Source organism: Montipora capricornis, chromosome 5, assembly GCF_036669925.1.
Source record: "Montipora capricornis isolate CH-2021 chromosome 5, ASM3666992v2, whole genome shotgun sequence".
Classification (NCBI taxonomy): domain Eukaryota; kingdom Metazoa; phylum Cnidaria; class Anthozoa; order Scleractinia; family Acroporidae; genus Montipora; species Montipora capricornis.
Window position 1 is genome coordinate 9,163,241 of NC_090887.1, and position 12,500 is coordinate 9,175,740.

Below are 12,500 nucleotides of genomic sequence, written 5' to 3' on the forward strand. Positions count from 1 at the left end.
CAGAAATTCCAAGGAACATTGGTGTTCTTTGGGCACTACCACCATTTTCGAGCTACCGTGAACGAGGTTGCCTATTTATCGAGTTAGGATTTCGAGTTGAATTTTCGAGTTCGATTTTTTTTGGCGGGGTTTCCAATAACACACTTTGTCAGCGGTGTTGCTCATCGTCTTGAGGTCAAGATGAAGGAGAACGAGGATGGAAGATCGGTAATGGCAATCTTGTTTAATCTTTCCTAGTATTTCATTCGTAATTGTATTTTTTTTAATGGAAACAATAGCTGACACTTCAATGAATGCATTTAGTTATGAATTATTCATTAACTTTCGAGTGCGTTTTCATTAGCGTATCAAATCGGCCGGGGTTTTAACCATTAAAATCTTTCGTAAAATAATGGTAGATTTCAAGAGAATTTTACACCAGACAAAACCTATAGGTTATCCCTGAAATGTTACCTGGTTCTAATTTTTTTTTCAGAAGCACTTGATATATCCAGGGCCGGGTGGAAGTGCCAAATATAGAAATGTATAATATATAAACATAGAAGTCAATTTAACGAGATGCAAATTATCTCAGACCCAACGTAACTGATTTTCTAATACCATCAAAATTGAAAATTCTGATCCCATATCCATAGTAACAATCCCTATCCCTGGAGCTTTTGAAATGAGGAGCACGTTAGTAGGGAAGGAAAAATGACCTCATGTAAGACTCAATGTCTTGCCTGTTACGTCATATATGCTTTTATAGTGATGTCGCAGAAGAAGAACGCAAAACACTAACCTCACTCCTACAGGAGTTCTTTTGTTGACTGCATAGCACTGGAAATCTACAAGACGGTTTACGGACAAACTAGCCTATTCGTTGCAGCTGGATCACTAGGAACCATCTCGAAAAAAACAACATCCTTACTCGAAAATTCAACTCAAATTCTAACTCGAAAATCCAATTCGAAATCTTAACTCGGAAGATAGTTTGTCCCACCGTGAGCAGCTAACTTTTTTTTGGCGTTTTTCCATGCTTAAAACAGGGGTGTACCTAGGACTTTTCAAAGGGGGGGGGGGGGGCGGGGCCGTCACATTCTCTCCCACCCTATAAAGGATATGATGATGATGAGGATGTAGTACCGGTCATCCTCCTGCTCCTCCTCATCCTCATCATAACCTTTATTTAAACACGATAGGGTTTAAAGCTCAGAGCTTGTGGGGTCGTGTGTTTTTTGTGAAATTGACAATTTTTCGGATGAGCAGCGAGTGCGGGGTGGGGAACAAGCCTACAAAATAGCTGCACACTATCGATCTCAGACGGACCGTTGATTTCAGTCTGCGAGTAAAAAGTTCTGATCACGAGATAACATTTTTGTGGACCTGCGGTTTTGCAAATACCGATCACGCGGCGCTCTATTTTTTCGTTCTTCCCATGGCCGAGGAAAGAAAAAAACCTGAACTAAAGTTTCCACCTGCTTCTTATTTCCTCAGACAAGGCTTTTCCAGGGCTACCCGTAATAGCTTCGGCCGGCTTTACCCGCCGTCAACATCGTCTCGCGCTTCTCTCTTTGGGGAGAGCAACACGAAATAGCGTCACGAGAGCGGTATTTTCGAAATCGCAGAGCCACAAAACGTGTGATCTCGTGGTAATCAGAATGTTTTAATCGCAGACTGAAATCAACGGTCCGTGAAGCGGGCTGACAAAAGCACTTGCCCACGGACGTCTGAGATCGATAGTACATGAAGGGGGTATTTACATGAGACCGGGACAAACTCAGACCGGCATGAGTTCGTCTGGGCCTCCATACATTTCTTTTTATGTGTTTACATGAGACCGGCCTGACAATGAATTCACACTGGTCTGACTTCCTCTCGGTTGCTGGACGGAGACGGGAAATTCTCACACCGGTCTGAGTTCGTACCGGTCTCATGTAAATCACAACAAATCTCGGACCGGGTCCAGAAATTTCAAGCTTGTATGCTTTTGGGTCAGCCATATATTTATTAGAAAAAACATATCGTTTCATCCCGAAACCATGCACCAAGCATGGTAAAGCATGTAAACAGCTGCAAAAATTTCATACCGGTACAAGTTCATACTGGTCTGAGTTTGTCCTGGTCTCATGTAAATACCCGCTAAGGTGCAGGCGACATAAATTACTCTGTTCCAGTCCCACAGATATGGTTTGTATTATGTTGTTGACTGTCACAAAGGGTGAGTCACGGGTACCCCTGGACCCCCCTTGGCTACGCCTATGTAAAACATTGAAGTTTTTCCTAAACAAACTGTCCCGTTTTTAATTGAACCAATTAACGTTTAGAGTGTGAGCATGTAAAGTTTTGACAGCTCCGCCTGTTTGTTTCTGCACGTGAAACATAGGTTTGAAAGACTTTGCATCAACTATGAATGTCAACAAAGGACGAGCTTACATTTATGGAAAATCCTGCCACAGCGAACTTAAATGGCTTATAATATGAAAGGGCTTGGAGCATGGAAGCGAGCAAGCGAACTGTTTTTTGCCAGTCTAGCTAAACAAACTTGAATGTGTTAAGCATTGAAAAACGCGGAAAAAAGTTAACCATTCTTGGTAGCTCGAAAATGGTGGTAAGTCTGTCTATGAGGACTCAAATATTGATAATATCCTCCATGATACAAAAACGTTTGTCTTTAAGGAGACCAGTTATGTCCTTCAGAACATGACTGAGTAAAGTCCATCAAGAGAAAGCTGCGACAACTGAAAGTTCTTAGTGTGGGGATGACATTGTCAAACAAATAGCTGGCATGAATTGTGCAGGTGACGGTTGTTGTAAAGCGTGATACAGCTTTCAACTAATTCAAAGGAGTACTGAATACAAATGAATACATGATGTACGTTAACTTCAATTTCAGTTTAATTTTCAAGTGCATTTGCAATCATGTGTTGTTTATAGCAAAAGAGGATGATGGTACTGCACTTGCCCTTTTCCTTTTACATTCTTCGGCAAAAATTACCCTCTTCATACCTTTGCCTGAAAAAGAACATCTTTTACAAACTTGAAGATTGACAAGTGTTCTCAAAAATGCTTAATTGCCCTGGCATAAATTTCCCCCTTCCCGCTTCGGTGGGGAGTTGTAAATTTCTGTGGATGGGGTGGAAAGCAAGAGTTACGAGAATTCCCGGCCGCGTTCGCAGTTTCATTGGAACTGGAAAAAAAATCCACAAATTAATATTGTTGTTTAATTCTGTGGTTCCGTTGCTGTGTCTTTCCTGGTTAGTGAGAATTCTTTGATGATCAGCTTTTCATTTCTTTATTCAATTTTATTTGTTGGCACCTACCGACAAAAATAGTTTCCCACATAGCAATGACATTGACATCCTATACACACTGAGTATTGGTACACTACAAAACCTGCCACCTATTTTTCATAGTTTCAAAGCATTCAACGCATTCATTGTCAATTTCGATTACAACAAATAAGACCCATAACAATTCAACAACCAGATGGACAATGTTCATCGGTTTAACATTCATTCTAGTAAGCACATGTCCTCTCAGGAGACTATTTTTTGATGTTTACGTAAGCAAGAGCTTTCGATAGTCAACATAAGTTATTCGATTGATTTCTTGTTCCTTTAGCCAAGAAATGTAGGTCTCAAGTAACATTTGATTGACGTGTTCTTGTTATCAGCCAATCAGAAATTTCCGTCCGCTCAGTGACCAGACTATTAAAAAACCTAAGTTTTGGAAAGGTGGCATTTCTCAGGGTCCCTCCCTATTCTCTGCATGTCATTCTACCACCAGCTACGCAGGCTAAACTCCAATAGGAGTGGATTTAAGGTGGCTGGCACCAGTTTCACCACCTTAGTATTAGAAGGGTTGTAAGTACTATACACCAACATTGCTTCACAAAATATGCCCACTGTTGCAACGTAATAGGTTACCAGGGCAACATGAAAGCTCTCAAAAAGCACCTAGTGTTCGTGTTTACCTGCTTATCGCTCAAAAATGAACTCGGTGATCCCCATTTTGTTTTAAAGATTAAAGGTAGCTCTTAATTGGCTTGTATGAAGTTTTCTTAAACTTTACCGAAAGTTCTATCTCAGATTACTAATTACCATCCTACATTTTTGAGCAATACGCAAGTAAAGAGGAAATATTAGGTGCATTTTTGAAAGCTTTAATGTTTCCATGGTAACCTATTACGTTGCAATAGTGGGCGTATTTTGCTAAGCAATAATTGGTGTTTCATATGGTGCTATAACATTGCTGTTACGTTATACAGTGACAACCCTTCTAATAAGAAGGTCTCTTAAAATTAGTGAAACTGGTTCCAGCCACCTTAAAAGTAGTAACAGTAACCAAAGATTATTTAAGTGTAGTCAAGATGCTTGCGAATTGAAGTAGTGTCTGAGAGGATTAGCACGGAAAAGCAAAGAAGTTATTAAGGACGGTGCCTACTATTGTTATCGCGCATACGTTCTGCGCATCTCGAGATACTCGGATTTCCTATCCGCGGTGCTTATTAATAGAGGGATATTTTTGCGCGGTTCAAAAGCATGCGGAGAAAGCAGAACTTAGCTAGAGCTCTTGGTATCCAAAAAGAAAATTGGGGGTAACCATGCATTTTTAAGAGATACCTGAGCATCAGTTTGGCAAAGAACGCCATACATTGCTTTGTACTTTAAAGCTTTTTACAAATATTATTCATGAATTATCTTCGAAAAATACGTGGTTACCCCCCATTTTCTTTTTGGATTTCAATAACACTTGTTAAGATCTGCTTTTCCCGCACATTCAGGAACCCGCACAAAAATACCTTTGAATTAGTAGGCACCGTCCTTAAAAGCATGAAACAATGCTGAAAAGGGTTACCAAAGAGAACTTGTTAATTGTTTGATATAACTTTACAGTATATTCAACCATAATCAGGGGAGACTCAGTAACTTTGGAATTGATATTGATCGCAGTTCAGTTTTAAAACTGCTGGTTCGTACAACATTGCAAAATCGTGAGAAAACATTAAAATGTCTAATAGGTGCATAAATCGAGAAACAAACGAACTCATCCGCGAACCCTGGATGTAACCTAAGCATCCCTAAATTAACGTTGTTAAGAAATCTTGAATATAAACAACATCATCATCTTCACACAAAAATCCAGAAGATTCAAAATCGTCATTATCGTTTTAAACTGATTAATAAGATCATGTGGTATATCATTTTTAGGTGAACATCATGCAAGCAAAGCTGATAGTTACCATTCACCCGGGGTGATAGAGCATTCTATGGGTGATTTTACCTCTGCTCAGCAGTCTGCCCAGCGGGCATTAGACGTGCGGATAAAACGTTTTGGAGAAGATCATGAAAGCACAGCTGATAGTTATGATTTACTCGGAGTGACACAGCATTCGTTAGGCGATTACACCTCTGCTCTGCAGTCAAAGCAACGTGCATTGGACGTGCGGATAAAACTTTTCGGAGAAGATCATGCAAGCACATGTGATAGTTATCATTCTCTAGGAGCCACACAGTATTCGTTAGGTGATTTTACCTCTGCTCTGCAGTCTGCCCAACGGGCATTAGACGTGCGGATAAAACTTTTCGGAGAAGATCATGCAAGCACAGCTCATAGCTATCATTTACTTGGGGCGACACAGCATTTGTTAGGTGATTTTACCTTCGCTCTGCAGTCAAAGCAACGTGCATTAGACGTGCGGATAAAACTTTTCGGAGAAGATCATGCGAGCACAGCTGATAGTTATGATTTACTTGGAGTGATACAGCATGCGTTAGGTGATTTTACCTCCGCTCTGCAGTCAAAGCTTCGTGCATTAGAGGTGCGGATAAAACTTTTAGGGGAAGATCATGCTAGCATAGCTAATAGTTATCATTCACTAGGAATGACAAAGCATTCGTTAGGTGATTTTACCTCTGCTCTGCAGTCAAAGCAGCGTGCATTGGACGTGCGAATAAAACTTTTCGGAGAAGATCATGCAAGCACAGCTGATAGTTATCATTCTCTAGGAGCCACACAGCATTCGTTAGGTGATTTTACCTCTGCTCTGCAGTCTGCCCAACGGGCATTAGACGTGCGGATAAAACTTTTCGGAGAAGATCATGCGAACACAGCTGATAGTTACCATTTACTTGGGGTGACACAGCATTCGTTAGGTGGTTTTACCTCTGCTCTGCAGTCTGCCCAACGGGCATTAGACGTGCGGATAAAACTTTTCGGAGAAGATCATGAAAACACAGCTGACAGTTACTATTTACTCGGGGTGACACAGCATTCGTTAGGTGATTTTACCTCTGCTCTGCAGTCTGCCCAACGGGCATTAGACGTGCGGATAAAACTTTTCGGAGAAGATCATGCAAGCACAGCTGATAGTTATCATTTACTTGGGGCGACACAGCATTCGTTAGGTGATTTTACCTCTGCTCTGCAGTCTGCCCAACGGGCATTAGACGTGCGGATAAAACTTTTCGGAGAAGATCATGCAAGCACAGCTTATAGTTATCATTTACTTGGGGCGACACAGCATTCGTTAGGTGATTTTACCTTCGCTCTGCAGTCAAAGCAGTGTGCATTAGACGTGCGGATAAAACTTTTCGGAGAAGATCATGCGAACACAGCTGATAGTTACTATTCACTCGGGGAGACACAGCATTCGTTAGGTGATTTTACCTCTGCTCTGCAGTCAAAGCAACGAGCATTGGACGTGCGAATAAAACTTTTCGGAAAAGATCATCCAAGCACAGCTGATAGTTATCATTCACTAGGAGTGACACAGCATTTGTTAGGTGATTTTACCTCCGCTCTGCAGTCAAAGCGACGCGCATTAGACGTGCGGATAAAACTTTTCGGAGAAGATCATGCAAGCACAGCTGATAGTTATCATTTACTTGGGGCGACACAGCATTCGTTAGGTGATTTTACCTCTGCTCTGCAGTCTGCCCAACGGGCATTAGACGTGCGGATAAAACTTTTCGGAGAAGATCATGCAAGCACAGCTTATAGTTATCATTTACTAGGAGTGACACAGCATTCGTTAGGTGATTTTACCTCTGCTCTGCAGTCAAAGCAACGTGCATTAGATGTGCGGATAAAACTTTTTGGAGAAGATCATGCAAGCACAGCTGATAGTTATCATTTACTCGGGGCGACACAGCATTCGTTAGGTGATTTTACCTCTGCTCTGCAGTCTGCCCAACGGGCATTAGACGTGCGGATAAAACTTTTCGGAGAAGATCATGCAAGCACAGCTCATAGCTATCATTTACTTGGGGCGACACAGCATTTGTTAGGTGATTTTACCTCCGCTCTGCAGTCAAAGCAGCGTGCATTAGAGGTGCGGATAAAACTTTTCGGGGAAGATCATGCAAGCATAGCTAATAGTTATCATTCACTTGGGGTGACACAGCATTCGTTCGGTGATTTTACCTCTGCTCTGCAGTCTGCCCAACGGGAATTAGACGTGCGGATAAAACTTTTCGGAGAAGATCATGAAAACACAGCTGATAGTTACGATTTACTCGGAGTGACACAGCATGCGTTAGGTGACTATACCTCTGCTCTGCAGTCAAAGCAACGTGCATTGGACGTGCGGATAAAACTTTTCGGAGAAGATCATGAAAGCACAGCTGATAGTTATGATTTACTTGGAGTGACACAGCATGCGTTAGGTGACTATACCTCTGCTCTTCAGTCAAAGCAACGTGCATTGGATGTGCGGATAAAACTTTTCGGAGAAGATGATGCAAGAACAGCTAATAGTTATCATTCACTAGGAGTGACACAGCTTTCGTTAGGTGATTTTACCTCTGCTCTGCAGTCTGCCCAACATGCATTGGACGTGCGAATAAAACTTTTCGGAGAAGATCATACAAGCACAGCTGATAGTTATTATTTACTAGGAGCCACACAGCATTCGTTAGGTGATTTTACCACTGCTCTGCAGTCTGCCCAACGTGCATTGGACGTGCGAATAAAACTTTTCGGGGAAGATCATGCAAGCACAGCTGATAGTTATGATTTACTAGGAGTGACACAGCATTCGTTAGGTGATTTCAGCTCGGCTCTGCAGTCTGCCCAACGGGCATTAGACGTGCGGATAAAACTTTGTGGAGAAGATCATGAAAGCACAGCTGATAGTTATGATTTACTTGGAGTGACACAGCATGCGTTAGGTGACTATACCTCTGCTCTTCAGTCAAAGCAACGTGCATTGGACGTGCGGATAGAACGTTTCGGAGCAGATCATGCAAGCACATGTCATAGTTATCATTCACTAGGAAGGACACAGCATTCGTTACGTGATTTTACCTCTGCTCTGCAGTCTGCCCAACGTGCATTGGACGTGCGAATAAAACTTTTCGGAGAAGACCATGAAAGCACAGCGGATAGTTATGAATTTCTCGGAGTGACACCGCCTTCGTTAGGCGATTACACCTCTGCTCTGCAGTCAAAGCAACGTGCATTGGACGTGCGGATAAAACTTTTCGGAGAAGATCATGCAAGCACAGCTACTAGTTATCATTCACTCGGAGTGACACAGCATTCTTTAGGTGATTTTACCTCTGCTCTGCATCCTGCCCAACGTGCATTGGACGTGCGAATAAAACTTTTCGGTAAAGATCATGCAAGCACAGCTGATAGTTATCACTTACTAGGAGTGACACAGAATTCGTTAGGTGATTTTACCTCTGCTCTGCAGTCAAAGCAACGTGCATTAGATGTGCGAAGAAAATTGTTCGGAGAAGATCATGCAAGCACAGCTGAGAGTTACCATTCACTCGGGGTAACACAGCATTCCTTAGGTGATTTCACGTCTGCTGTGCAGTCTGCCCAACGTTCATTGGATGTGCGAATAAAATTGTTCGGAGAAGATCATGCAAGCACAGCTGATAGTTACCATTTACTCGGAGTGATACAGCATGCATTCGTTAGGTGATTTTACCTCTGCTCTGCAGTCTTCCCAACGTGCATTGGACGTGCGAATAAAACTTTTCGGAGAAGATCATGCAAGCACAGCTGATAGTTATCAATCTCTAGGAGTGACACAGCATTCGTTAGGTGATTTTACCTCTGCTCTGCAGTCAAAGCAACGTGCATTGGACGTGGAAATAAAACTTTTCGGAGAAGATCATGCAAGCACAGCTGTTAGTTGTCATTCACTGGGAGTGACACAGCATTCGTTAGGTGATTTTACTTCTGCTCTGCAGTCTGCCCAACGTGCATTGGACGCGCGAATAAAACTTTTCGGAAAAGATCATGCAAGCACAGCTGATAGTTATCATTTACTAGGAGTGACACAGCATTTGTTAGGTGATTTTACCTCTGCTCTGCAGTCTGCCCAACGTGCATTGGACGTGCGAATAAAACTTTTCGGAGAAGATCATGCAAGCACAGCTGATAGTTATCATTCACTAGGAAGGACACAGCATTCGTTAGGTGATTTTACCTCTGCTCTGCAGTCTGCCCAACGTGCATTGGACGTGCGAATAAAACTTTTCGGAGAAGATCATGCAAGCACAGCTGATAGTTATCATTTGCTGGGAGTGACAGAGCATTCGTTAGGTGAGTTTACCTCTGCTCTGCAGTCTGCCCAACGTGCATTGGACGTGCAAATAAAACTTTTCGGAGAAGATCATGCAAGCACAGCTGATAGTTATGATTTAATAGGAGGGACACAGCATTCGTTAGGTGATTTTACCTCTGCTCTGCAGTCAAAGCAACGTGCATTGGACGTGCGAATAAAACTTTTCGGAGAAGATCATGCAAGCACAGCTGATAGTTATCATTTACTGGGAGTGACAGAGCATTCGTTAGGTGAGTTTACCTCTGCTCTGCAGTCTGCCCAACGTGCATTGGACGTGCAAATAAAACTTTTCGGAGAAGATCATGCAAGCACAGCTGATAGTTTAATTTAATAGGAGGGACACAGCATTCGTTAGGTGATTTTACCTCTGCTCTGTAGTCAAAGCAACGTGCATTGGACGTGCGAATAAAACTTTTCGGAGAAGATCATGCAAGCACAGCTGATAGTTATCATTCTCTAGGAGCCACACAGCATTCGTTAGGTGATTTTACCTCTGCTCTGCAGTCTGCCCAGCGTGCATTGGACGTGCGGATAAAACTTTTCGGAGAACATCATGCAAGCACAGCTACTAGTTATCATTCACTCGGAGTGACACAGCATTCTTTAGGTGATTTTAGGTCGGCTTGGCAGTCTGCCCAGCGGGCATTAGACGTGCGGATAAAACGTTTTGGAGAAGATCATGAAAGCACAGCTGATAGTCATTTTTTAATCGGGGCAGCACAGCATTTGTTAGGTGATTCTAGCTCGGCTCTGTAGTCTGCCCAACGTGGATTGGACGTGGGGATAAAACCTTTCGGAGAAGATCATGCAAGCACAGCTAATAGTTATCAATCACTCAGGATAACACAGCATTCGTTAGGTGATTTTAGTTCGGCTCGGCAGTCTGCCCAACCGGCATTAGTCGTGCGTATCAAACTTTTTGGAAAAGATCATGCAAGCACAGCTGATAGTTATCATGAATTTGGGGCGACACAGCAGACGTGCGCAGAAAACGTTTTGGAGAATATCATTGAAGCACAGCTGATAGTTACGCTTGACTCGGGTTGACACAGGATTCGTTAGGTGATTTTCTCTCTGGTCTGAAGTCTGCCCAATGGGCATTAGACGTGGGGATATCACTTTTAGGAGAAGATCATGGAAGCACAGCTGATAGTTATCATTCACTCCGGGTGACACAGCATTCGTTAGGTGATTTTTCCCCTGCTGTGCAGTCTGCCCAATGTGCATTGAACATGCGGATATAACTTTTTGGAGAAGATTATGCAAGCACAGCTGATAGTTACCATGCACTCGGGGCGAGACAGCATTCTTTACGTGATTTTACCTCCGCTCTCCAGTCTGCCTAACGGGCTTTAGACGTGCGGATAATACTTTTCGGAGAAGACCATGCAAGCACAGGTAATAGTTATCATTTACTCGGGGTGACACAGCATTCGTTAGGTGATTTTTACTCTGCTCTGCAGTGTGCCCAACGGGCATTAGACGTGCGCAAAAAACTTTTAGGAGAATATCATTCTAGCACAGCTGATAGTTACCGTTGACTCGGGTTGACACAGAATTCGTTAGGAGATTTTTTCTCTGGTCTGAAATCTGCCCAACGGGCATTAGACGTGCGGATAAAACTTTTTGGAGAAGATCATGCAAGCACAGCTCATAGCTATCATTTACTTGGGGCGACACAGCATTTGTTAGGTGATTTTACCTCCGCTCTGCAGTCAAAGCAGCGTGCATTAGAGGTGCGGATAAAACTTTTCGGGGAAGATCATGCAAGCATAGCTAATAGTTACCTTTCACAGCATTCGTTCGGTGATTTTACCTCTGCTCTGCAGTCTGCCCAACGGGAATTAGACGTGCGGATAAAACTTTTCGGAGAAGATCATGAAAACACAGCTGATAGTTACTATTTACTCGGGGTGACACAGCATTCGTTAGGTTGTTTTACCTCTGCTCTGCAGTCTGCCCAACGGGCATTAGACGTGCGGATAAAACTTTTCGGAGAAGATCATGCAAGCACAGCTGATAGTTATCATTCACTCGGGGTGACACTGCATTCGTTAGGTGATATTTCCTCTGCTGTGCAGTCTTCTCAACGTGCATTGGACGTGCGAATAAAACTTTTCGGAGAAGATCATGCAAGCACAGCTGATAGTTATTATTTACTTGGGGCAACACAGCATTCGTTAGATGATTTTACCTCTGCTCTCCAGTCTGCCCAACGTGCATTAGATGTGCGGATAAAACTTTTTGGAGAAGATCATGCAAGCACAGCTGATAGTTATCATTCACTCAAGGGGAGGCTGCAACATTACAGAGAAGATAGTGTAAGAACACTTGATACACTAAGTGTATGCACACTTGATAGTGTAAACACACTTGATTAGTGGTTACGGGTCATCCAGGTGACGCTCATTGATTAGGGTCGCTGAGATTGTGAATGGGAAGTTGCGATGTATTGGAGTAAGTGATAGTCGACTTCATTAGTTTACCAGGAACGCTGAGTAATGACATGGGGCGGTAGTTGCGTTTATCGGTTTAACTGTGTTTACCATTCACTTAGGGGTGATCCAGCATTCGTCAGATGGTTTTACCTCTCCTCTGCAGTGAAAGCAACGGGCATTAGATGTGTGGATAAAACTGTTTGGAAAAGATAATGCAAGCAGGATTGGGCCGAGCAGTAATGGCGGATTGACGCTAGGTTGTTGCTCTGTAAGAAACTGTGCACGGAGGGATCACCAGTTGTTCATATATGCTGATTATTAGATCGAAGATAACTGGATTGGGGCTTCCGCAGCTTTTCATGTCGAAGAAGAGAAGGGAGTGAGGAAGTAACTCTTCAAGCACGAATTCACAAGTGCCGCCACCTCCTAAAAGAAATCGTCAGTCTTCTGCTTGCTCGCTGATGGCGGAAAGCAGGTATCAAGGCCAATAATAGCAC

At 42.9% G+C, this 12,500-nt stretch overlaps 1 protein-coding gene and 1 pseudogene across 1 annotated transcript; both read left to right on the forward strand.

The window, feature by feature from the left end:
- Positions 1 to 5,238: 5,238 nt before the first annotated feature.
- LOC138049373 (tetratricopeptide repeat protein 28-like) lies at positions 5,239 to 11,220 on the forward strand (annotated as a pseudogene).
- LOC138050182 (uncharacterized) lies at positions 10,952 to 11,946 on the forward strand. The gene is made up of 2 exons (XM_068896641.1): positions 10,952 to 10,963; positions 11,122 to 11,946. The coding sequence occupies exons 1-2, from the start codon at positions 10,952 to 10,954 to the stop codon at positions 11,944 to 11,946; spliced, it is 837 nt and encodes a 278-aa protein (XP_068752742.1).
- The last annotated feature ends 554 nt before the right edge of the window (positions 11,947 to 12,500 follow it).